Below are 26,085 nucleotides of genomic sequence, written 5' to 3'. Positions count from 1 at the left end.
CAACACGTGATTTACATTTTTTTTGCAAGTGTACCTAATTTTTGTCAGGCAGTCGGTAATTGGTCGCGGATTGGTCGGACATTTTCTATATATATACATGCTTTAGCCCATTTTCTTCTCCTCACTCGTAGAAAATCACTACAAGAAAAAAAAATCAAAAATTCTAGGAAAACTAAAGTTAGAAAACGAAAGTTTTATGTTGTACAATGTCTGGAAATTACAATTATTCAAATTTTCGTGAGTGGATGTACAAGAGGATCGATGAAGATACGGGGAAATTGTCAGAAGAGTTCATAGCGGGGGTGGATCAATTTATGACATTTGCGAGCAGTCAGCCTCTAGCACAGAGCAATAGCGGTAAGTTTTTCTGCCCATGTAGTGTTTGTCGGAACGATAAATTTCTTCCGGGACCAAAAATTTGGAAACATATATATAATAGAGGATTTATGCCAGACTATTATGTATGGTATAAGCATGGAGAAGAAATTGATATGGAATTAGGAACAAGTTATGTTGACCCGACACATTTAAGTGGTAGTGAAAAAGTAAGTAATGAAGATAATAATTATGTTGATATGGTGAATGATGCATTTCGGGATAATGTGAGTTTTGATAACTATCAACAAGATGATAGTTATCAAAATGTAGTAGACCCACAACGCAACCATTCGAAGAAGTTCTACGATTTGTTAGAAGGAGCACAAAATTGTTTGTATGATGGTTGTCGTGAAGGGCAGTCGCAGTTATCCTTAGCTGCTCGGGTCTTGCAAAACAAGGCAGATTATAATCTGAGTGAAAAGTGTGTAGATTCAGTATGTCAAATGTTGACAGACTATTTACCAGAAGGAAACACGGCAACCGAATCACACTACGAGACCGAAAAGTTGATGCGGAATTTAGGGCTCCCATATTATACAATTGATGTTTGTGTTAACAATTGTATGATCTTCTGGAAAGAAGATGAAAGATGGGAAAAGTGTCAATTTTGTGGTGCGGACAGAAGGAAGCCTAAGGACAAAAGACGTAGAACCAAGGTACCATATAGTCGTATGTGGTATCTACCTATAGCTGATAGGCTGAAGAGAATGTATCAGAGCAAGAAGACAGCAGCGGCAATGAGATGGCATGCTGAGCACCAATCAAAAGAGGGAGAAATGTGTCATCCATCTGATGCGGCAGAATGGAAACATTTTCAAGAGATGCATCCCCAGTTTGCCGAAGAACCTCGCAACGTTTATCTTGGATTATGTACAGATGGATTCAATCCATTTGGGATGTCTCGTAATCATTCGTTGTGGCCTGTGATCTTAACTCCATATAATCTACCCCCTGATATGTGCATGAATACAGAGTATTTGTTTCTTACAATTCTGAATTCTGGGCCAAATCATCCACGAGCTAGTCTTGATATCTTCCTCAAACCTTTGATTGCGGAGTTAAAAGAATTGTGGTCAACTGGAGTCGAAGCATATGATGTGTCTTTAAATCAAAATTTTAATCTAAAAGCCGTGTTACTGTGGACGATAAGCGACTTTCCGGCGTATGGCATGCTATCAGGATGGACGACCCATGGTAAATTGTCTTGTCCAATTTGCATGGAAGATACAAAGGCTTTTTATCTGACTAATGGAAGGAAGACGTGTTGGTTTGATTGTCACCGAAGATTTCTTCCTCCTAATCATCCACTGAGAAAGAATAGAAAGGATTTCTTGAAGGGGAAAAACGCGGTAAATGAAGATCCACCTGATTCTTTAACTGGTGAACAAGTTTATTCAGAACGATTAAAGGGTGTCAATCCTCCAAAAACGTCTGTTTGCGGTGGAAACGGTCATGAAAAGAAGAAGTCTGGTTATGGGAAGTACCATAACTGGCACAAGGAAAGCATATTTTGGGAGTTGCCATACTGGAGGGACCTAATTCTCCGACATAATCTTGATGTGATGCATATAGAGAAGAATTTTTTTGACAACATCATGAATACTCTTATGAATGTTAAGGGTAAATCGAAAGACACAATCAATTCAAGATTGGATATGGAAATATTTTGTGATCGGCCACACTTACATCTTGATGGTTCTGGTCAAGCTCCATTTCCTCCCTACACACTAAACGAAGACGAAAGGAGAAGTTTATTGGAATGCGTGAAACATGCGGTTAAATTCCCAGATGGATATGCTTCAAACTTAGCTAATTGTGTTGATATAGAAAACAACAAATTTTCTGGCATGAAGAGTCATGACTGCCATGTTTTTATGGAGCGGCTACTTCCATTTATCTTTTCAGAACTCCTTGACCAGAATGTTCATCTTGCGTTATCAGGTACTTAAGTATAGTTTTATATATTACGAAATGATACAGCTTTATATATAATTATAGTATGTATTACTAAGAAATGTATTTTGAATATTGTAGCTGTTGGAGGATTTTTCCGTGACCTTTGCTCGAGAACTTTGCAGAAAAATCATGTCCAAATTCTTAAAAAAAACATTGTTATGATCATCTGCAATTTGGAGAAGATCTTTCCACCATCATTTTTTGACGTCATGCAACACCTGCCTATACATCTCCCATACGAAGCTGAACTAGGAGGACCTGTGCAATATAGGTGGATGTATGTTTTTGAAAGGAATTTCAAAAAATTGAAAGCAAAAGCCAAGAACAAAAGATTTGCGGCCGGCTCGATTGTCGAATCATATATCAACGAGGAGATAGCTTACTTCTCAGAACACTACTTTTCTGATCATATACAAACCAAATCAAGGTAAACACTATCATTATTCCTCATATTTAATTTTAATGTGTTTAAAAATGTTTTTTTGTTATATATAATATTTATTATTTTCATAATCCTTTGTGCAGGTTCACAAGATTTGATGAAGGTGAAGTCCCCGTATATCATGTCCCTGGAGTACCTGATATATTTACGCACGTAGGACGTCCAAGTGGAGAAATACAAGAAATATGGCTTTCCGAGAAAGACTATAGATGCGCACATGCATATGTTTTACGCAATTGTGATTATTTTCAGCCACTTGAGAGGTATAATTTGATAATATTATCATCTTCCATATTGATTTATCCAACTATAGTTGCTCATATTAATTTGTGTTTGGCTAATATAGGATGTTTGAAGATTTTCTTAATGCAAAATATCCAGACCTCTCCGAAAAAGACCTCTCTGTGAAGAGAGCTGACGAATATCATATATGGGTGAAAGATTATGTACGTTTGACTAACATACCATTATATAACTAAATGTTTATAATTATATATATATTATAATTATATATATATGTATATATGTTGCAGGTTAGCTATTGGAGCAACACACATAATTTTCCTGTGTGGGTTAAAGATATTTCGAATGGACCCCTGACTAGGGCCAGAACATGGCCCATGTACTTCACAAAAGGCTATTTGTTCCATACGCAGAAGCATGGCGAGGGAAGAAAGACATGTAACTATGGTGTGAGTGTTAAAGGAGAAAGTTACACAAATGCATCCGATGAAGCCAATTACTACGGGATATTGACTGATATCATACAAATTCAGTATGAGGGATCGGTCAATTTGAAAATCACACTTTTTAAGTGTAAGTGGTATGATCCGGTAATTGGTAGAGGCACTCGACGGAGAAATGGAGGCATCGTCGACGTTCTTTCATCGCGGAAATACTATAAATACGAACCATTTATTCTAGGTACGTATTTTATATTGTAATTAAATTTTTATAATTTGATAGTTAATTTAATTATATTCTTATTATTTGATATTGCACAGCGTCTCAAGCAGATCAAGTTTGTTATATACCGTATCCGTACGTTAAGAAACCAAAGCAGTCGTGGCTCAATGTTTTAAAAGTGAATCCAAGGAGAATCATTTCAGGAGAATATGAAGATAAAGAACCGACACTGTTGCAACAAGAAAATGATGATGCTGTTTTAATGACTACAATTGAAGAACTTGCAGTCGACCATTTGGTTCATGCTCGGGTACAACCTATAAATCTTGATATTGATGTGGAAGATGATGAACCAGAGGATGAATTCCAGTGTAATGTATCATCGTCTTCTTCTGATGATGGAGATGGAGAAGAACCCTATTAAAATGTAGTATGATTTTATAAACTTTGTTTTAATGTGTGTTTGTAATATAATTTTGTAAACTTTGTTTTAAACTTTTGTTTAGTGTGTACTGTGATATAATTGTGTAAACTTTGTTTTAATGTGTATTGTAATATAATTTTGTGAGCTTTGTTTTAGTGTGTTGTAATATCCCCTATATATTAAAAGAGAAGCATCACAACATATTTTTGTAGCCACATGTCATCACCACAATCATTCTTAGAATCCTTAGAAAAATATGTTGGTCCATATAAATGTATAATAAACTTTTTATTAAACTAACCATAAACTAATCATAAATGTTCTTCATTGTTTCCTTAAATAAAAATCACGGAATTACCTACTGTGGCTAAAGTATATATGACAATTAATGATTTTGAATAATAAAAGATTTGATAAAAATTACTATATTCTCTATCATTTTAAAAAATTTAACTAATTAAAATAAATTAAACAATCATGTTAACTATATAATAAAAATTTAGATTTTTTCGTATATGCTATATTTTGAATTTTTAAAAACGAATATAAATGACTAAAGTTGTTAAAAATCTCACATTGAAACTTTTGTGATCCATGGTCTAAACTTTATGTTATAACAAGATACAAATGATTATGAAATTACAGAAGTAGGAAGTCTCATTTAATAAATATTATATATATGTATATTAATATTCTTAAAAATAAATTATATACCATATAAAATATAAAATACATAAGTATTTTAATTTCGAATTTGCTTTGAATTTTTTTGATAAACATTTTGAACAATTATTGACAACTTAATATTTAGATTTTAAACTTTGCATTGTATATTGTTAAAATTATAAATTACTAAAACTATTAAACATCCCATAATTTTTTTATTGTTATCATTTATTTAAAAAATTTGTTATAGAGAAATACAAACGATCAAAATAATATGAGTATAAAATATTTTTTAGCAGATGTCAATATTAAAAATGTACTTTATATCTATGTTAATATCATGTAAACTTAATTTTATAACATATAAAATAGAAAAAGTATTTGTCTCGATTAATAAAATTTATTTAAGTATTTGTACCTATTTAATTACATACGTAATAGTTACTAAATTTTTTATTATTCAATATATATTTATTATTTCATAATATATAAAAAATATATAATAATTCAAAATAATTTATATATAATATTCATCCCGTCCAAGAAGGGGGTCTTAATCTAGTATTTTGTAAATTTTGTTTTAATGTGTATTGAAATATAATTTTGTAAACTGTGTTTTAAACTATATTATAAAAGTACATTATGATTTCATTTTGTTTCATTATAAGAAAATCCCTAACCCCCAACACACTAAACCTTCGTAACCCATCCCTAACCCCTAAAGTCCACAAAATTTGCTAATTTAATTTCCCTCCTATCAACTAAATAATTCCCCCCTTTAGTCCCAATAATTTCCCTCCCATAAATTTCATTCCCCGCTTAAGCCCAATTAACTCTACAAACCCAAAGACCAAAGTTAATAAAATCACTCTTTCTCTACTCTAGCGACACAACTCTCTCTCGAAAATCCCCAAACACTTAGAACCCTAATCGAAACTCTCTGTCGTAATCTCTAATCGCTCTCTCTCGAAACTGAAGACGATGGCCGGAACATCAACGAAGAAGGTTCGGAAACCCTCAAAACGGTCTAAACCATCTCCTCTACCGTCGCAGTATGAGTTCACTCCAAGGACAACAGAGCCTCCACCTCGTGGCAACCGCAGAGCTGGACCAACGGTGAGTGACTACCCACCTCTGAGACAGCTGTTCGAGGAGTCTACGCCGAGGACCCAACCTCGAGCTGCTTCAACGCCTCTTTCTCAACTAGCTCCACCACCACAACCTCGAGGGTCTCAAACCTCAGCCAATGTTCGACCTCGACAACCTACGGTCTCTATTAGGCGACAATCTCCTATGAGTTCTGAAGCTCAAAACTCACAGAATACTGAAGCTCCAAAAGGTCCAGATGAGGATGAACCAGTCCCCAACTCACCATTTCCAGTAGAACCGAATCTGTCTGAAGACCAGACGAGGCTTCTCAACGCCCTTCTCTCCCAGCCCGGCCGAGAGCGCTACACCATGAGCCTTTCTCCCACCTTCGAGCCTGGAACCATGTGGTTAGTTACTTATCTATCTGAATATTTTAAGCTTATGAGATTGTGTCTGTGATTGATAATTGTTTCTGTGAAATACTCAAGGGACATATCCAGTTTGCTTATGATATTGTTTCTGTCATTGGTAATTGTATTTTGCTAATTTTGTTTGGAGAGTTCGAAATTGTTTAGCTTTGAGATGTTAGAATATTGTGAGTTTTCTATGATTGATAATTGTTTTTATACGATATGACTCTCGGCCTTATACTAATGTTTCTGTGTTTCTAGGTTTGGTCGGGACAAAGGTAAACTGACTCGGAGGATCACTAAAGTCTTTACAAACAAGTTTGATGGTCCCTTCTACAGTTGGACTTGCGTCGATCAGGACAAAAAAGAAAAATTCTTTGTTGAATTTGCAGTTAAGTATTTTTTTCTTAATTGCTATTGTATGGGATTGCAACTGTTTTTAAGTTGCAGTTTAGTATTTTCTTCTAAACTACTAAACTGTTGATTTATTTGATTACTAACATCAGCCTTGTCTTATTTTTGTAGAAAACTCACACTTGGAATCCCATATATACTGGTGTGGTTCAAGAGAAGTTCGGGCAGGTATGTCAGCGACGTATGAAGGACATGGTTAGCAAGCGTAGGAAGTCTCGAGTTCGACCATCCTGGATTTTGAATGATCTGTGGAAAGAAATGACAGCTTACTGGGACACTGCTAAAGCCCAACAAAAAAGCGAGACAACATCAGCTGCTCGGTTGTCTGACCGAAATGGTCTTGGTCCTCACAAGCACAATGCTGGCCAGAAGTCTTACCTCCAAATCGAACAAGAAATGGTAAATTTTTTTCCTGTCTCCAAGTTGAAATTTTTCTGGCTCATTAACCTTTATTTTATTTACCATTTCAGGTTGAAGAATTGGGCAGACCAGTGACTATTGGTGAAGTTTTCATCAAGGCACACACCAAAAAAAATGGCAGCTTTGTAGATAAGAAAGCAAAGCTAGTTGCAGAGGCCTATGAGAAGAACAAGCAAGCCAAGCTGGCTGACCTTCAAGCTGAAAACTCAGAGAGTTCAGATGGTACTTCACACCCTCCACAACTCTCTCTAGACCAGGATAATGAGCTCTTCCTTCTGGTAAATTGCTTTTCTATCCCTTTTTTTTAAGGATATTTTTTACTACATATTGTTTGATTTGATTGATATCTTTCTACTTCCTTTGCTTTTGTAGTCCACTGTCACAGACAAAAGAGGAAGACACTATGGAATAGGAAGCCTAGAAAGTACTATTGTCAACGGAAAGCGCAAGCGTTGTGAATCCTCTTCTTCGTACGTAGACCTCGAAAAACAGCTCAGCGATGCTCACCGGAAGATTGAGAAGCAGGCGGCTTACACTGCCAAGCAAGCAAAAAAGCTCAAAAGTTTTTCCTTGGTGAAGAAGTATCTGGCTGCAACTGATCCAAATTTTTTGGCCTTCATGGCTGCTAATCAAGGTGAAGATGATGATGAAGGTGAAGAAGGTGAAGGTGATGGTGAAGGTGAAGGTGAAAGTGAAAGTGAAAGTGAAGGTGAAGGTGAAGGTGAAGGTGAAGAAGGTGAAGATGAAGGGGAAGGTGAAAGTGAAGATGAAGATGAATTTTAGGTTCCCTACTCTTGTACTACTATAATATTTTGTATGCTAATGCTTAACTCCTTAGAGTGCCTTTTGCAACATTATGTTATGAATTCTCTGTTTTATATTAAAATTTTCGTTTTTATTATTGTCATTGTTTTACTGCAAATGAACAAATTAATTAAAAAAAAAAAAAAAATCAAAAAAATCTGATTTGTGATTTTTGAATCTTGGAGTCGCTAATAAGTCACAAAATTTAGTCGCAATGTAGTCGCTAGATAACCACATATTACACATCTAAATCAACAACTCAGTCGCTATATAGTCACTAATGTTGTACATAATCAGTCGTTGGGTAGTCGCTAATTTTGCGACTATCTACCGACTCCCCTCTAACGACTAATAAGCGACTACAATTTCCCGTCTACATAACGACTGATAAACAGTCATAGTTTGGTCTTTGGATAGTAGTAGTTCAGTCGGTATTTTTTGCGACTTAATTGCGTCTATTTTACGACTACAATATACAGTGACAAAATAGTCGTAATTCAGTCGCAAAATTGCGACTTATTAACGACTCCTCGTATTAGCGACACAGCAATTTGCGACCACGTTGATCAGTCGCAAATCAGTCGTTATGTTACGTTTTGCGACTGAATAACTACTGATATTGCAGTCGGTAAATAAATGTTTTCTTGTAGTGATAATCTCAAAAACTATACATCATTTCTTGTCGCAATCATGCGTACAAAAAACTCGTACCAATATCAAACTGAAACTCGACGATTAGCCAAAGTATTGAAGCCTTTTCCGGCTTCAATAAGCCAGTTTTGTTTTAAAATTTTACGAGAAATCTTCAATCACCAAAGCATTTCTTTCAGTTTCCGTTGTACCAAGTAAGTCACGGAAAAGCATCGAAAACATTTGCGACGAAGAAGACTCGAGAATAGATGTAGCATCATGCACATTAAAAGGAACACTTTCCTCCCGATGGTTAGCTAGATCCACCTCTGGATGACCAATTCGTTCAAGAAACGAATGTGTCATGAGAATCCTCTCGAAAAACCTATGAAAAACGTTCTGCGACTAGATCGTATTGAAATAAACTTCGGTAACACTCCATGAGTAACTCCAAGCAACTTTCACCTAAGATCAAAATCACGGCGGGAACGTTTCTCGTAAAACCCGCAGAAACAATGCTACTTTGACATATGTATACATATCACTGATTTACGACCTTCGTAAAATCGTTTATATGATATGATAAATTATCGTATAGCCCATAGTCGGAAATCATATGATAAATTCTTCGTAACGAAACTAAGTCCTAACAACCAAACGGTTAACGGAAAATCTAAACTTTTCGAAAATTGACCAAGTTCAATACGCTCCACAATTCACTTTAAGCCCGCAACGTTTTAACCATAATACGCGGCATGTAAGGAAAAAATCGTAACAAAGCTTCTAGAACTATACGAAACATCCTAAAAAATGCACGAAATACATCTCGGAAGGCCAACACTTCACAAAGCATTATGAAGGAAAACGCTTGTTCCCATGGACAAATTTACACGACACCTCAGTCATAATTCCTCGATCGCAAATAAAGCTATTAGCATTCGAGCAGGAACAACAATTTTTGGCTGCGAACATTCATAGTCAAACCAGAACGTTTCTCAAACACAGGGCTAATACTAAACCCTCGCAACATCGCGAAATATCTTCAAAGCCCGCGAACATTTCAAGCACGAAACGTGGCATACGAAAGAATAACAAATCTTCAGCATCGCGAGACGTCGCGGACTCCTGAAGATTAGTTCTTCGACGAAATTTCCTTCCTCGATAAATACACCTTCATGGAAGACTAGACAGTCATACGCACTAACATCTTCTCAAAACATATTCTTCGCGAAGACTCAAAATAGTAATTTTTACCATTAAGTTTGTTGCTGATCACAACAAACTCTTAAACGTCCTAAACAGACTTAGCCATCTCGTAGAAGATGACTCTCTTACATCCGACACAAGGATAATAGCGCTATAAAAGAAATCCGAAATTTTGGTCTAGCACTTCCGGTTTCCGGAGAGATGCTCGATTCGTATCAAACAAGTCGTATAAGCCGAGAACCTATCGCGGACTTTAAATCGATACGAATCAGGAAGAAATCGCAACAGGAAAAACGATAGCCGGCCAGTCACCGCACAATCCTTAAACCGAAAGTAAACCTAGGTCTTGCCCTAAACCCAGCGCACTGGTCTCTAACATCTCTAGGCATAGTATCAAACACCCTGATACGAGATCCCAAAATTTGTCTCTTTGCCAATATTCGAACGTCTTCAGAAAAATCCCGCAAGTTTACACACTGCGGAAAACTCTCGAAACAGATTATGGATATGGCAATTCACACAGAGTTAGATTACGAGACGACAACTCGTAGTCTTCCCTCTACACCCATACAAAATGCCATCGGCAGCAACACGCCTTATAACCGCTACATAAAAACTAGACCATAAAGGTCCTACTGGAAAACTAGTCATAAGAACCTTAACTCCAAGACGAACTACTAAAGGCTTGATCCCTTCAACAAGGGTACGTAGGCAGCCGTCATAAGGCGCAGCCCCAATCTTATCGTGTTTTCTATTTTTAGGAGAGCGAGAAGATCACTTACCACAGACCTTTTCAACCATTAATTCCGCCTAACTTGCCAAGCCACTCGCTAGAACCTCACGCTAGAAGCTCATGGTTCTAACGAGCTGGGGGGCTAACTGTTGGGGTCAAAATCTGTCACGACGGAATCAATGTCTGAAAGTCCGTAAAAATCAGTATAAACGTTTTTACGAAAAGTAATCTTCGTAAAGATATCTTTACGAAGAGCCTTGCAGTAAAATATCGTCCAAATATCAATCGAACCACTAAATACTGATTGTCCGAAGGCAACGGACATGTATCCAAATCGGCCGCGGACAAACTCGAGTATGGAAATCAGACCGCGGACAAGCCAAGTTCGATCGATACGCGGCGACCAAGCATGCACATAGCGACCGAGCGTCCGTCTCGCTCGGTCGCTACGTAGCGACCGAGCGTCTGTCCCTCTCGGTCGCTACGTAGCGACCGAGCCCGAGCCAAGCTCGGTCGCTACGTAGCGACCGAGCGTCCGTCCCGCTCGGTCGCTACGTAGCGACCGAGCGTCCGTCCTGCTCGGTCGCTACGTAGCGATCGGGCTTGAGCCAAAGTTCGGTCGCTGCGTAGCGACCGAGCTCTTCCGAACATCGGTATGACACCAGTCCATGCATTCTCGTCAAACCTTCAAATGCTATCTCCCGAAGACCGTAGCGAGCTCAGTCTATGTTTTCCGCTATTCTAAATCATCGATCAAACTTCGCGGATTAGAAACCGTGGAAAGTTCTTTCTTTGTCGAAGGAAATCGTAGTAAACTCTTCGAGTCGGAAGACGGCCCAAAGGGACCTAAAACACGACTCGAGGCCCATCCTGCGATTTCTTAACCAAAGGCCCGTAAACCACAGCCCGGTTTACGCTTGGTCCACAAGGAAGGATAAATGTCAAGTTTCCGCGGATAAATACGGAAGTTTTGAAGATAATTGTGAAAATCGGGAAAAATGAAATATCTCCATTTTTACGCTATGACGGCTTAAGGGCAGAAGAGTAAAAGCGTAAACCGACCTTGGAGCTAGTATATAAGGAGTCCTAGGCGAGGAGCATGGGGGAGAGCTTTTTAGACTCGGAATTCTTTGCACTTAGAAACTTTAGGCTTATTCTCGACAAGTTCGGTTTCTATGACTGGCACTCGATTACTAGATGAACTCACCCAGGCAGTTTGATCTCTTGTCCAGCTCTATCAATTGAACTACGTTCGGCTTGATCCTCGAAAGGGGTACGTAGGCAGCCTTTAACAAGGTTCAGTCCGAAATCAATCAAAATCCTTTTCTTTATCTATTTCGTCTTTCGTTATCGAGCTGCGACTCAACTAGGTTTGAGCTTTTAGGCCGCTAGAACTAAGTAACTTGCTGACAGCCTTTGCGGCCAAAGCTTTCACGATCTCTTGTAATGATCGCAACGCTCTTACGCGGACTAGAAATAAGATCAGCTGTTTTTCCCTAAACTCGTTTGTTATCTTTTCATAATTTCCGCATATATTTGGTCACTTGTCGTTGGCTCCCGCAGAGATCCGGGACCTCTGGGAAATTAGGGTTTTCCTAGTTTCCTTATTTAAACGGAAATCGACAGTGCGAATTTCGGTTCCCACAATGATAGCATGAATGTCTCCATATGTGACGTTGGCACAGTCTTGATACCAGGCTTGCTCAATGACTTGATTGAAGTCAGGCAGTAGTCTCCATCTCATGTCATATCTGAAGAGGCTGACCTTCTTCCACTTCGTACCTTTAGTGTTAAGAAGCAAAGGTCTGTGATCAGATCCTTTCCAAGGCAAAAGGGTCACAGTAGCTGTCGGATACATTTCAAGCCAATCACTATTATCTACTGCTCTATCGATTCTAGACATAATCGAGTACTTTGACCTTTTGCCAATCCAAGTAAAATTTCCACCAATGGTTTTAATATCATGAAAACCAAGGGCAGAAAGCATTCTATTAAAAGGAGATAAAGAAGTAACTGACCTAGTAAAGCCACCCTGCTTCTCATATCTTGTCTTTATATCGTTGAAGTCACCTAACATCAGCCGTGGTTTATTCTCCAGATAGCCTGCATTTTCAGAAGATATAATATTGTGCCATTGGCGATTGCGATACTTTACAACTGGGTTTCCATAGATATAAGACAACCAAAAAGTATTGGTGCCTTCTTGTACACACATGTCAGAATTATCCAGAGAGGGGTTACCCAAAAAACTAAGCCCAATCCCATCACTCCAAAAGAAAGCCGCACCTCCGCTACTACCTTTAGCCGGGATTACAAAAAAATTCTTATAACCTAAATCACTAGCTAAATCTTGTACCAAATATCTACATTCTTAATTTCTACGAGAAGCATTACTTCTGGATTATAGGACTTTTTGATGTCCTTTAAGTGGGGAATTGTCAAGGGGCTTGTCAAACCTTGGAAATTCCAGTGTAAGATCCTCATGGCGCCTGTGATGGTTTGAGGCGAACCATCAAACCATAATCAGGATGTTCAGTCTCTTGTCTTTTCGCTGATGATGAAGTATGTTGAGGGTGAGGATCATCTGGAGTCTTCCTCTTTGTGCCTTGCTCAGGTGGGGTAGGTAATATCTCCATATGTTAAGGTGGGAGTTGCTCCAAGTGGCTTTGCTGCACTTCCTGGAAACTTGTTCCTCTAGGCGTAGGCAACACTTCTTGCACAAGGGTAACCGTACCTACAGTCCGCTCCTGTTCTTCTGTATTGTTGAGCTGATCTGTCTGGACGCTACCATCATGACTCTGGTTCAGGTTGATGTACTCACTTACAGCAGTACCAGATGACTGACTCGCCTCCCTTGAGTAATATACTCCTCAATTGCCGCACTTCTTTGTTGAGCAGTTACATAAGGGTTAGAGCCAATGTCCATTAGCTCATATTGTCTTTGTTGCAGTTGAGGAGAAACATCACAAGCTTCATATCCATGCTTTAGACTTCCACAGAGCATACATAACTTTTGAATGCCCAAGTAGCGAAATTCGAGTTCAACTGGTGGCTGATCCTTCAGAAGTTCCACTGTTCTTGCAAGAGTAATAACATCATCTTCATCAAAAAGGATTTTAACCCAGATTTCAGCATCCTTTGTAGTAGAGGGTTCTATGATAGAGACTTCATCAACATGTCCCAGTTTTGATCCAATACTTTCCACCATTCCATGGCGACGATACATATCGAGAAGATTATAGATTCTTACTTTGAAAGGGATCTCCCTCAAGAAGCTCGGGTAATTTCTATTTGACCAACGGTCCAGAGCCACGATCCACCCACGGTAGGTGTAAGGTTGCTTTTCTAATACGTTGTGGAGATGATGCTCCTTTTGAAAGTAGAAGTTAACGGTTCCATCATCATTGATTTGGCTCTCTACCTTCCCGACAAGTTGCCAAATCCTCGGCAGAGCTACATTTATTCCCACTGGGTTGTTATGGAAAGGATTAAGACCTTTAGCTACCAGACAGAGGCGATGGTCTTTTGCGAACTTCTTTTGAGCATCCTCATGAACGATCCAGTTCTCTTTCTCTGCTCCAAGCTTGATCCTGGAGAGCTTTCCATATGATTTTTGTAGGATCTGCTTGCTGGTAGTTGTCCTGATTGGGATCAGGAGATTGATTTTCAGACTGCATGTCGAAAGCTTGAATTTTGGTACAGGATTCGTGATCGATCGAAAATCTCCTAGAGAGTCTAGCAATCGCCTTGCGAAGCGGTAGAGAGAGAAAAGTCAATTGTAATTGTTAGTTTGTCTAATTTTTTCTAAGTGTCGGCTCCGAACGAAATTTTTAGTTCCCTCTAATGAAAAATTTGGTTCCAAAACTAAATTTTTGTGATGATGAGGCAGAGTGTTTTGGTTGGTCAGTCTTTGGGATCTCGTCAACATCATGACAACCTTGCTGACAAGCTAATGCTGCTTTTAGCTCCGTCGGTTCCACCCGGTTTTGAACCTCTTCCAACAGTTGTTGCCCCGGAGGACTTTGAGCAAATGAAGATATACATGAACTGTGCTGATCCAGAGGAGAGAAGGATCAGAGAAGCTCGTAAGAAACAAACTTTGAACGAGATTTCTAACGACCCCATAGCACAAAGATCATGCTTACGTTTGGAAGTAGCCCCAAGGCTTTCAACTGAGATGAGCAGAGAGAGGGGGGAGAGTTTTTGATTTTAGCAGAGTGCAAGAGAACATATCAACTGATGCTGCTGAATCATTTTCTCGGGATACGCCCAAAAGGAAATGCAACATGATTTCTGCTTTGGAAGAAAGACCTCTGGTGGAAGCTGTCAAAGGTTCTAAGAACCTGTGTTTGGAAGTTGAAGCACAAGCCTTGATTATGCCGGAGATTGGAGGCTTTGTGATGGGAAGTGGGGTTCACGTTTTGGGAGAGAGATATAACAGAAGTAAGAGCTCACAGAGAAGTAAATCTTCCTGGACTCGGAGGAATCAGAATGGAAAATGAACGTCGCAGCAAGATCAGAATGAATTGAGTAGACACAAAGAGGAAGGTGCGGGGAAACATAAGGCAAATGAGGATGGAGAAGTGTCGTCAAAATTGTTGAAACAGAATGAAGGTTTGATGGTTCACCAGAAACCATCCAATCTTCAATGACGACGCTCAGTTGGAACTGTCGGAGATTGAGGAGCAACCTGATAGTTCGACGCCTGGAGGAGATGTGTCGTGAACATCTTCCGGATTTTCTGTTTCTCCTAGTGATCACATTCTAAAACTTCACAGTTCGTTGGGTTATGACCATTATCATCTGGTGGACCCAGTGGGACTGAGTGGGGGATTAGCTCTTTTCTGGAAAAGTGAATATGTGGTAAGGATTTTATCAGCCTCTGCAAGGTTAAATGATGCGGAAGTAAAGAATGGAGACGTAGTGTTCTTCATGTCCTTTGTTTATGGGGAGCCTGTCCGCCAACGACGAGCTGCTTTTTGGGAGGTTTTAAAGAATATTGGGTTGCAGAGAAATGGTGGCTGGTTTCTTGTTGGGGATTTCAACGAAATTATGAACAACTCTGAAAAAGTTGGAGGGCCAGTACGACAAGAGAGCTCTTTCTTTGACTTCAGAGCCTTGGCACATGATTGTAGACTGAAAGAGGTGCCTAGCTTTGGGAATCGGCTTTCATGGGGAGGTGTTAGAGAAGTCATGACGAATGGGATAAAGGAGAAGCTTTGGCTCCAATGTCGGTTGGATAGAGCTTTCGGAAACGCGAAATTGTTTACGTTATTTCCACAGTCCCAGTCCATGTATTTAGAGAAAACGGGTTCAGATCATAGACCACTTTTCATAAATGTGACGAATCTGGGACAGCGGAGAACAGGATGCTTTATGTTTGATAAGCGTTGGTGCAAGAAACCAGAAGTGGCGGAGATCATCAGAAAGGGCTGGTCTACGGAATTTCTTTCAGGTCGTGGTTCTGTTCGGACCGTATTGCGGCCTGTCGACAGGAACTCTCAAAGTGGAAAAGGTCGGCTCATGTCAACTTTAACGTGAACATTAAGAAGCTAAGGAGAGACCTTGAGCTGGAAGAGAGTAAGCATAGACCTGATCTTGATAGATTGCCAGTGCTACATGTGGAGCTCGAAAAAGCCTTTGAAGAAGAAGAAGCATTTTGGAAGCAAAAATGCAAGAACTCTTGGCTCCAATTAGGGGACAAAAACACAAAAGTTTTTCATGGTTGTGTGGAAACACGCAAGATGAAGAACAAAGTGCATTCCCTTATAGATGATGCATGCGTAGAGAATTTCTCTGATGAGAAAATGGGAGAGATGGCAGTTGCATATTTTCAGAACCTTTTCCAATCCAATGGCCCTGCTGATACTTTGGAGCTACTGGCAGGTATGGAACCAAGGGTCACAGAACGTATGAACAGAGGCCTGATTAGACATATCTCTGATTCTGAGATTAAGAAGGCTGTTAAAGCTATCAAGAGTGATAGTTCCCCTGGGGTTGATGATATGACAGACCAGTTCTTTCAGAAGTTTTGGCACATTGTTGGTCCACAAGTGACTGAAGAAGTACATAGGTTCTTTGATTCCGGTCAACTCCCCTCAGACTGGAATTATACATAATTGTGCCTCCTTCCCAAGGTCCAGAACCCAAATCAGATGAAGGATCTCATGCCGATTAGTCTCTGCACAGTGGTCTATAAAATTATCTCCAAAGTGTTGTGCGACCATCTTAAAGTTATCTTGCCTCATGTTGTCTCCCCTACGCAAGGAGCTTTCATTGTTGGACGTCTGATCTCTGATAACTTACTGATTGCACACGAGATGGTACATGGACTAAGAACTAATCAAGCATGTAAATCTGACTTCATTGCCATCAAGACCGACATGTCAAAGGCGTACGGCAGAGTTGAGTGGGATTTCTTAGAGGCTTTATTCATCAAAATGGGTTTTCATCATCAATGGATCTCCTGGATCATGTCTTGTGTGCGATCAGTCTCTTATTCCATGCTGTTGAACGGTCAGTCATATGGTCACATAATCCCTCAGCGTGGCATCAGATAGGAAGATCCTCTCTCTACATTCTTATTTATTCTTTGTGCGAAGGCATTGGTTCATACAATGACGCAAGCTGAGCAGCTTGGTATGATCTCAGGCATGAAACTCACTCCAAAATGCCCGGCTATTCAGCATCTACTGTTCGCAGATGATAGTTTCTTCATGTTTCGAGCTTCTCTTGGAGAATGTTCAGAGCTTCTACGTCGCCTTAAGCTTTATGGGGATGCATCTGGTCAGGTCATCAACTTTCAAAAGTCTGCAATTACTTTCGGGACAGGGATTGATCCGGTTATGAAAAGATTACTTGTGGAATTTTTGGGCATAGATAATGAAGGTGGTGAAGGAAAATACTTAGGGCTACCTGAATGTTTCAGTGGTTCCAAACATAAGTTATTGGCTTTTATAGGTGAGAAGATGAGCAAGAGACTGAAAGATTGGTTTGCCAAAAAGCTTTCCCTTGGTGGAAAGGAGGTACTCCTGAAGTCTATTGCTATGGCTCTGCCTATTTATGCTACGTCATGTTTCCAGTTGACAAAACATCATTGTCAAAAGATCATGAGTGCCATGGCGAGTTTCTGGTGGGATGAGTGTGATGAGAAGAAAAAGATTCACTAGATTTCTTGGGCAAAAGTGTGTGTATCTAAAAAGAATGGGGGGCTGGGTTTTCGAGATATTGAGGATTTCAACCAAGCTCTCTTGGCTAAGCAGGCATGGAGATTACTCAATGAACCTGAGAGTTTGCTAGCCAGACTCTTTAAAGGAAGGTATTATCCTAATAAGAGTTTCCTGGAGTGTGGGAAAGGCTATCGGCCATTGTATGCTTGGCGAAGTATCTTATTTGGGAGGGAATTGCTGAGTAAAGGGTTGATTAAATCGATTGGGAATGGACAAGCAACGTATGTGTGGTTGCAAAATTGGATCATGGATGATGTTCCTCGCTGGCCTATTACTAAAGAAGCTGCAATCGATGTCAACATGAAAGTGTCTTCTCTGATCCAGGAAGAGAGACGGTGGGATGTGCTTAAGTTACATAATTTATTTCCAATAAATGATGTTCAGCGAATTCTACAACTTCCAGTGGGGGATTCTGTAGACAGAGACATTTGGGCTTTTACTTCGAATGGGGCGTATACAGTGAAGACTGGCTATGCTCTGGCTGCAAAGGATAAAGAAGCTCAAGCTTTGGATACGGGATTGAGCTCGCCAGGATTGCTAGAGTTGAAAAGAGAGATTTGGAAAATCCCTACCTTACCAAAGATAAGAAGTTTCTTATGGAGAGCAGCTTCAGGGGATCTGGCGGTAGCTGAGAGACTTAATACTAGGGGGATGAATGTAGATTCCTTATGTAAACTCTGCAGGCAGAGGAGTGAATCCACAGATCATGTGTTGTTTCATTGTGAGGTTGCTTAAGAGGTGTGGGAATTGGCAGGATTTTAACTGATTATACCTCCAATGGACAGTACTCTGGTGGAACTTCTGTCTTTCTACCTTAGGAAAATGTCAGATGAGACCATTCCGGTAAGCCAGAGAAGATCGATCCCATGGATTATGTGGACCATTTGGCGAAACAGAAATACAATCTTGTATGCTGATCGGCAGGAGTCGCTTACTCTTCAGGTAAAGAAGGCTAGTGATGAAGCTCATATTTGGCATGAGCTCAATGTTACTCAGCAAAACCCAATACAGATGAATGGGGTTTGTGGAGAAGTTAAAAGATGGGATCCTCCTCTTTCAGGTTTTGCTTAAGTGTAACATTCATGATAATTGGCGTAATGCTAAGCTTCACAGTGGTATTGCCCTTATTATTCGAGATCACAGCAGTAATGTTCTGCATCATGCAAGAGATGCCCATACTTTCTCTCCCAACAGATTGACGGCAGAGCTAAGATGCTTGGAATGGGAACTTCAGAGTATGCAGAACCTTGGGTATCAAGATATATTTTGGGTTTTGACCTCCATGATCTTGTTGAGGCGATGATGAAACCTTCAAACTGGCCAAGATTCAGAATCATTCTCTAACGTATCCATGCATTATGCTCTTCGTTTGGTTTGATTGCTTTTGAAACTGAAGCCATTGCATCAAATAGAGTAGCTCGAGAGATAGAAAAAAGTGTGTTGAAGAACAGTCTTTTTCAGTCTTACCTCGCTTTGGGAGGTCCAGATTGGCTACATCAACAGTTTTTTAGAGAAGCATCTTCTATTTGCTCATAGATCTTTTTTAGATTGAGCGTATTTGTGTTTCTCGTATGTTCGTTGTTCTTGAAACATTTGTCATTTGACTTTAAGCAATGCAGTCGTTAAAAAAAAACTAAATTTTTGTTTCCGCTTAGCGAAATTTTACCAAAGCATTCATCTAATGCTATTATATAGAACATAAATTTTAAAGTTATCTACGATAACAATTCAGTAAAACTGCTATAACAATGTGCTATCACTGTGAATTTGTTTTGTAGTGATTGTCCCTTTAGGTATAAAACCAACTTAACATTGTCCTTATAGTCTTTTTCAAAAAAAAAACATTGTCCTTATAGTATAAAATTTTCTATAATCCCAAAATTAACCTTAGATTAATCAAATTAAACAATATTTATAATTCAATTGAATTTAGTTAAACCTATTAATCAAACAAAAAGGATTTAAAATACCCAAAATTTCCCGTAACCCTAATCTAATTTCTTTTTTCCGCCTTTCACTCTCTCTCTCTCGAGACTACGAAGGCGATTGTGTGTCTTCTCCGTTGAAATCAACGGTTACTTCACCGGTGAAATCGAGTATCTCTTCCACTGGAACCCCTTCATCTCTCTCCGACATCGCTGGCACCAAAGGTAAACACCAACCTTTTTCCTTCCAATTTGACCGAGTTTTTTTCTCCTTCTAACTCTAATACCTTTATCTGCCTCTCTCTCTCTCTCTCTCTCTCTCTCTCTCTCTCTCTCTCTCTCTCTCTCTCTCTCTCTAGACAAACAAAAGGTGATTTCAGAGCTTCTCTCTACCTCTCCGCTTCTGTCTTTCTCCGATATCCCTATCACCTAAGGTATTATTTCCAAACTTTATATTTCTTCTTTGCATGTTCCTCGATCCGGATATTGTTTGGATGTGTGTATGTGTTTGTGTTCTTCATCCATGTTACTCTTTTGTATGTTTCTTTCTTAGAATTTATAATGTTGTTGTTCTTTTGCTAACTGATTATGTGATGATTTCGTTTCTGAGTTGTCTTATTGTGATTAATTGATTGCGTGTGAATTCACTTTTCTTAGTTTGACTAACTAATTTCTTTTGTGAATGGTTTTGTTAACTGATTTCATTTGAATTTGTTTGATTTTTGGTTTGTCTTAGTCTCTGTTTCACTATTAAGTTTGTTTCTTTGACTTGAAACAATATTTGTTTGATTTCGTTTTCAGAACATAATGAAAGTGTTTTTGTTTTGACTTGTGAATTTGATTGAATTTTGACTTATCCTGATTCAGTATGAAGTTGTTTATGTTTGTATTGATTTTAGGTTCTTTGATTAACATGATTGTCAAAACGTTGATGTAGTGAACCTTAATTTTGGTAATTAAATTTGAAATGTGAATAGAATGAAAATGTGAGTAGAATGAAAATGTGAATAGAATGAAATTGTTAGTGTCTCTGGCATATGTCTTTGTTTGACTCTTAAGTTGTCAATTTTGATTTAAATCAGTTTCGTTTGACTAAGATCAATTTCTTTTGTCTTTTAAGATATGGAATCAAAGCAACCTAAAATTTTATACGGAGAGGGTTTCGAACCTCAGGTCAAGAAGATCAACAACTGCTGCCGCATGGAACTACTCAGAATTCTGAAGGAAGCTATGTCTGAAGAATACAGAGAAGTAAAGAGAGATCCGATTTTCACACATATCCTGGCCATTCAATCAAATCGCCTCAAACTTTCGTGGAAACTGGTGCATAGCCTCTTGTGAAAGGAGCTGATTACCTCGAAGAGGTTTGTCTTTACGAGGACTCCTCTCCGGTTTTCGCTTCAGAAGTACCATGCTCTGACTGGCCTCAAGATTTCACAGGAAAGTAGCAGTGACGTAGTTAAATGGAAAGATGACGGGGGGTTTTGGAGTAAGCTACTAAAGGTAGCTGGAAAGATAACTTTGAAGTCGATCAGGAAGGTGCATCTACAAAAAGTTCACAACTGGACTCGGCTTGATAGGTTGAGGTTGATCTACTTGTGTGTGATAATGGGCGTGGTGATGGGGAAAGATGAGAAGGTTAACATCCCTCATATGTACATCAAGTTGGTGATGGATCTTGACAAGGTTTGGAAGTTCTATTGGGGTCTTCACTCGTTTGACTTCCTGCTGAGATCGATTGAGAAGACTAGGAAGAATTTGAGTAACAAGGAGAGCTACATTTTCAAGGGTTTCACCTATGCTATCCAGATTTGGATTATTGAAGCAGTTCTTTATTTTGGAGAAATATTAGGCAGAAGAGTCTGTGAGAGCTTCATAGGTCCAAGGTGTGGAAATTGGAAAGGAGCTGCAAAAGTTTATTATAAAGACATCATTCAACTTAAGGACTCATTTCCTGAGAAGGTATGTATATTAGTTGTCTAGATAATTATGTTTGTTGTATATATCATGTGGCTTTTAATGAGACATTTTTTTGTAGGGTGAGTTGTTTTTGGTCATCTCACAGAATCGTCTTGGTGATGTGCTTTTGCAAACTGCGTATGTAAGGAAGGGTGAGAAGCATGATGAAAGAGGTGACCTTCTTCAGGATAGGATCTGCAAGAATTTTGATTGGATCAAAACAGAGTGGAAAGTTTTATAATCTGAAGTTAGTGAAATGGAAGAAGTGGATGTAGAGGCAGAACCTGATGGGAGTGTAGATGATACTGATGTTGCAGCAGAAGTGGACACCACTGCGACTAATGTTGCAGGAAGAGGCAAGAGAAAGATTCATGACGAAGGAGCCGATTCAAGAAAGAAGAAGCTACTGTGTCAGGGATCTGCCGCAAAAAAATAACTCTTGATCCTGAAACTAAGAGTTTCATTCAGGGTCTCATCCACACATCTATCACTTCCTTGGGGGATAGACTCAGTACGCAATTGGAGAAGATGGAGGCTGGTTTTGTAGAGAGGATGGGGAAGATGGAGAGTTAGGTTTCACAGCTCAGAGAAGCTTTCACTTTAAGTTGTGAAGCAATCGGTCCTAGCAAAGCCGAACAAGATCCAACTAAGACCAAAGCCGATAAAGCTACAGCAAATAAAAATGCTGATAAAGCTCCAGCAAAGAAAAATGTACTACCTAAGAGAAAGTGTAGAATGATATACCATGGATTTTACCACTTTCAGCCATGGTATATAAGTGTTTTGGAGTCTAATATATGTGTTTGGAGTATCTTATAGAGTGTTTTCAGGTTCAGGTACGTTTTGGAGAACTTTTGTAATTTTGGAGCCTTTTGGAGACTTTCGAGGTACATAACTGCATAGAGGCGTTAGATGTTTATCTATGGATGAAGACCTTTACACGGTGCGATTGAGCCCATCTTTTGACACAAGATAGAAATTTTAGTTAGATTTCCAGTGCCATCAGTTTACGGTCAATCAGCATCCTATAGCAGAAGAGTAGTATGTCTGCCTCGCGAGAGGAAGCTGTCAAGGAGATGAAGAAATGTCGATCGACGGTGCACCCTTGGTGTTGATTGACGGTGATGCCATAACGCGGGCCGAGTCTCTTTCATGACCGACTTAAGCCCAACAGCCACCATAAATTACCAATATACTCATGGATTACCTAGTGAACTAATCGAATAGGAGTATAAAACCGCCCTAAGGTAGTGTCGACCAACGCTACAAAGTTAGCAACAATCGACACTCACTCTGTAATCGCAAGCGAAAGCTGGAGCACTGGACTTAGACACTTTATTAGACTCGCACCGACATCTTGATATCTTTACATTAGAATTCGAGTTTTTAGGATTGTCATTCACAAACCCTTAGCATATATACCTCTATAATCCTGATTGCCTGAAATCCTAGATCTATCTATTTATTCTCATACTTACAAACCGAACAACCAACTGATTTTCTTATTTACTGCTTTAATATATTATTGCCTAGCTTAATCGTGATTGCATTGAGTTTATTGTGTGTCCACACTATATGAAGATTCGATCTCTAAGTAATATAACTGAACCTCTTATTTGAGAGAGTAAAGCTACTCATAGGGTAATTTGAGTGATACAAACAGCCGCTATCATTGTTAGCTATACATACATGTTATATGAAAAACAAATAACTGCATATACATGTGGACAGAAATTACACGATAGGATACAAGATCAAAAGAATGTTCATCTCTTGTTTCTTTAGTTATAAAACTTTTCTTTTTGAAAATGGCGAAAGAAAAATTTGATACATCAACATTTATAAAGTTTCTTTACGAATACTATCTTGCACTGGGGAAAACATTGGTATCAAAGTTGATGGTCATTTCAAGGGAACTATCAGAATCGACGTCTTGTTTCTTACTTCTCATTAAATTTTCAGAAGTAAGACACTCTTTTAGTCCACTAATAACTTGGGACATGTTTGGTCGTCTTTGGGAAGAAGGGTTTGCACATGACATAGCCAATTCAAGAGCCTTCCATACAGAAGTTGAGTCGTAATCACCGCGAAGACTAGGATCCATAATCCTGGTAATATCTCCCCTGTTAAGCACAAACGCTACCCATTCTGTTATGTGTGGCTTTTCACGGTTTTGATCAATCACACGTTGGTTTGTGAGTATCTCCAATAACACAATCCCAAAGCTGTAGACATCACTCATCTCAGCCAAGCGACCTGTTCTATAATATCTGACAAGGCAATGAAATGTATTATGAATCACATGTATTCACTACGCCAACTAAAGGACACCATATTTCAACATGACATGGTGAAGTTCACATCTAGGGAAGTACATCATCGGCTAATAATGATGCAGTTATAAACAAACACATTTAAATACTTACTCGGGATCAAGATATCCAGGAGTACCAGCAACAACTGTAGAAATATGAGATTCATCTCCAAGTTGGAAAGATCTTGAAAGCCCAAAATCCGCAATTTTGGCGGTTAATTGCTGGTCCAACAATATATTCGTACTTTTGACATCTCTATGCACCATTGATGGTCGACATCCAATATGTAAGTATTCCAATCCTTCAAAAAATGTCAAAAGTTGATCTCTACATATTATTAAAAGAATCTGAAAATATCAAACTATTTTGAATTTATAACTAGTGTCACTGCTATGTGCATCACTGTAACAAAACAAAAATTAATGGCAAAAAATATTCAGTGTTAAAAGTATTCTTGAATCGTTCAGGTGGGGTTAATATGATTTTAAATTTATACTTTCTGAATCACAAGGAACGTTTTGTTTAAACTAATATAGTGATTAAAATATACTTTTGTCAAAATACTAAAATATAGTTAGGGTTAGTAAGAACCTAGTGCGGCATCAAGGGCTATTCTTAATCGTGTACTCCACTTTAAAACAGATATATCATGTTTTCCTGCATTAAATTAATAAAATAAGACCATGTGGTTTTGTAATAACAAAGATAAAAAAAGGAATGATAGTATCCATATACATCTTTCACCTGACAGATGATGTTTTAAATCTACATTGGACATGTATTCATAGATGAGAGCTAAGTGACCTCGTTCATCGCAATACCCGACAAGGCTGACCAAGTTTATGTGGTGAACTCGAAGTAAAAGTTCAACCTGCATATCAACAATGAACAACCATATGGAAATATTAGTTTAATATGGTACACTGAAATATATATAGTACATTATATACACACACATATATGTATATGTTACGAGTTTTTAAGAATATTGAGATAATTACATACCTCTGCCTTGAAATGTTTATAGCCTTGCGATGATGATTGGGAGAGTACTTTAACAGCTACTTCCTCTGAACCATTCAAATAACCATGATATACAATGCCAAAGCGTCCTTCGCCAAGAGCTGTTTGAAAATTGTTTGTCATTTTTGTAACTTCTGAATATGTAAACTTTTTCTTTGTCATCTTGATCGATTCTTCAGATATACTACTACTAGTAGATAAAATTGGTGAAGGTGGCACGCCTGTAGAAAAAGAAATAATTAGTGTAAAACAGTGCATGTAATACTTCGTAATATATAATTTGTTGGTTTGATGCATCAAATACCTTCTACATGAGTTGGTGTCTTTTTCTTTCTGCACATACACATGAGAACCAATACTACCAGAATGATTACGACAGCAGAAGCAGGTATAACGAATATCATTGGAATTTTGAAAATTGGAATTTTAAAATGGATAAACCCTGTTACATCAAAAGATTATGGTAATTGATCAAAATCATGATCTTTGCATACCTGTATAATTTGGCATTAGAATGGTGGGTATAAGTGATGTTACTTTTCTAATAATTAACAATTAATGAATGAGAAATATAAATTTTCAAAATCAGCGACCCACCGATCCAACTCATTGCAATACTAACCAAGATTGATAGATATGACGAGTTCACCACAAGTAGGAAGGTATGATTTCAAAATATTGTCAATCAAACTGACTTATAATTTTTTCTTATAGATTGTTTGCTTTATTAATCTGAAATCTTATAACTGAAACCAAATAAAAAGGGTTTTTCATAACTAAACCATACCAAGTGGAATAATATCCCTTGTATATTAAAGCAGAACCATTTGCAATAAATATGTTCACACACACATTGACACGTGTCAGCTTCACAATCATTTTAACTTTAGAATGATCATGTGTCAGTTTCACAGTCGTTTGGCAAGTAATGTGTTCACATACTAATTTTTTAACTCCATCGCATACTATTTAATGTGTTCGCACACTAATTTTTTTTAATTAGCTCATTTTCAGTTTTCGTATTTATAACTTTTGTATTAGTGAATCAAAGTTCTCTGCGGGCAAGAACTGAATAATATCATTGTTGAAAGAAATAAATTACAAAATCATTGAGACTCATATCAACTAAAATGGCAGAATGAGAATGTTTTTAGAA

General features: G+C 38.4%; 4 protein-coding genes across 4 annotated transcripts; 3 read left to right on the top strand and 1 right to left on the bottom strand.

The window, feature by feature from the left end:
• The first annotated feature begins 245 nt into the window (after positions 1-245).
• On the top strand, positions 246-4,106 carry LOC106350248. The gene is made up of 7 exons (XM_013790155.2): positions 246-357; positions 502-2,319; positions 2,647-2,761; positions 2,860-3,039; positions 3,123-3,222; positions 3,310-3,700; positions 3,781-4,106. The coding sequence occupies exons 1-7, from the start codon at positions 246-248 to the stop codon at positions 4,104-4,106; spliced, it is 3,042 nt and encodes a 1,013-aa protein (XP_013645609.2).
• Positions 4,107-5,340: 1,234 nt separating this feature from the next.
• LOC106350249 (nucleolar transcription factor 1-B-like) lies at positions 5,341-8,027 on the top strand. The gene is made up of 3 exons (XM_048734853.1): positions 5,341-7,084; positions 7,156-7,383; positions 7,478-8,027. The coding sequence occupies exons 1-3, from the start codon at positions 6,869-6,871 to the stop codon at positions 7,886-7,888; spliced, it is 855 nt and encodes a 284-aa protein (XP_048590810.1). The 5' UTR covers positions 5,341-6,868; the 3' UTR covers positions 7,889-8,027.
• Positions 8,028-14,764: 6,737 nt separating this feature from the next.
• LOC106350250 lies at positions 14,765-17,038 on the top strand. The gene is made up of 4 exons (XM_013790159.1): positions 14,765-14,921; positions 15,358-15,772; positions 15,886-16,543; positions 16,616-17,038. Exons 1-4 carry the CDS (start codon positions 14,765-14,767, stop codon positions 17,036-17,038), a joined length of 1,653 nt encoding a protein of 550 aa, XP_013645613.1.
• Positions 17,039-21,902: 4,864 nt separating this feature from the next.
• LOC106351729 (putative receptor-like protein kinase At3g46340) lies at positions 21,903-25,694 on the bottom strand. Its single transcript, XM_013791485.2, has 5 exons — positions 24,960-25,694; positions 24,651-24,777; positions 24,498-24,563; positions 24,018-24,207; positions 21,903-23,852 (listed from the first exon to the last, which is right to left on the bottom strand). The coding sequence occupies exons 1-5, from the start codon at positions 25,224-25,226 to the stop codon at positions 23,453-23,455; spliced, it is 1,050 nt and encodes a 349-aa protein (XP_013646939.2). The 5' UTR covers positions 25,227-25,694; the 3' UTR covers positions 21,903-23,452.
• Positions 25,695-26,085: the final 391 nt, after the last annotated feature.

Source organism: Brassica napus, chromosome A6, assembly GCF_020379485.1.
Source record: "Brassica napus cultivar Da-Ae chromosome A6, Da-Ae, whole genome shotgun sequence".
NCBI classification, from domain to species: Eukaryota; Viridiplantae; Streptophyta; class Magnoliopsida; order Brassicales; family Brassicaceae; genus Brassica; species Brassica napus.
This window is presented reverse-complemented; position numbering and strand designations above follow the sequence as displayed.

Bases quoted from the DNA above. Each gene is read 5' to 3' on its own strand.
- LOC106350248 (XM_013790155.2), top strand. From the start codon at position 246: ATGTACAAGAGGATCGATGAAGATACGGGGAAATTGTCAGAAGAGTTC. The intron at 2,320-2,646 runs GTACTTAAGTAT...AAAAATTGAAAG, and splicing joins TGTTCATCTTGCGTTATCAG to CAAAAGCCAAGAACAAAAGA. The intron at 2,762-2,859 runs GTAAACACTATC...TCCTTTGTGCAG, and splicing joins CATATACAAACCAAATCAAG to GTTCACAAGATTTGATGAAG.
- LOC106350249 (XM_048734853.1), top strand. From the start codon at position 6,869: ATGAAGGACATGGTTAGCAAGCGTAGGAAGTCTCGAGTTCGACCATCC. The intron at 7,085-7,155 runs GTAAATTTTTTT...TTACCATTTCAG, and splicing joins TCCAAATCGAACAAGAAATG to GTTGAAGAATTGGGCAGACC. The intron at 7,384-7,477 runs GTAAATTGCTTT...TTGCTTTTGTAG, and splicing joins ATAATGAGCTCTTCCTTCTG to TCCACTGTCACAGACAAAAG.
- LOC106350250 (XM_013790159.1), top strand. From the start codon at position 14,765: ATGATTTCTGCTTTGGAAGAAAGACCTCTGGTGGAAGCTGTCAAAGGT. The intron at 14,922-15,357 runs GTAAGAGCTCAC...GGATTTTATCAG, and splicing joins GGGAGAGAGATATAACAGAA to CCTCTGCAAGGTTAAATGAT. The intron at 15,773-15,885 runs GTATTTAGAGAA...GCAAGAAACCAG, and splicing joins TTTCCACAGTCCCAGTCCAT to AAGTGGCGGAGATCATCAGA.
- LOC106351729 (XM_013791485.2), bottom strand. From the start codon at position 25,226: ATGCATCAAACCAACAAATTATATATTACGAAGTATTACATGCACTGT. The intron at 24,778-24,959 runs GTACTCTCCCAA...GTTGATATGCAG, and splicing joins CAGAGGAAGTAGCTGTTAAA to GTTGAACTTTTACTTCGAGT. The intron at 24,564-24,650 runs GTGAAAGATGTA...AATTTAATGCAG, and splicing joins TTTAAAACATCATCTGTCAG to GAAAACATGATATATCTGTT.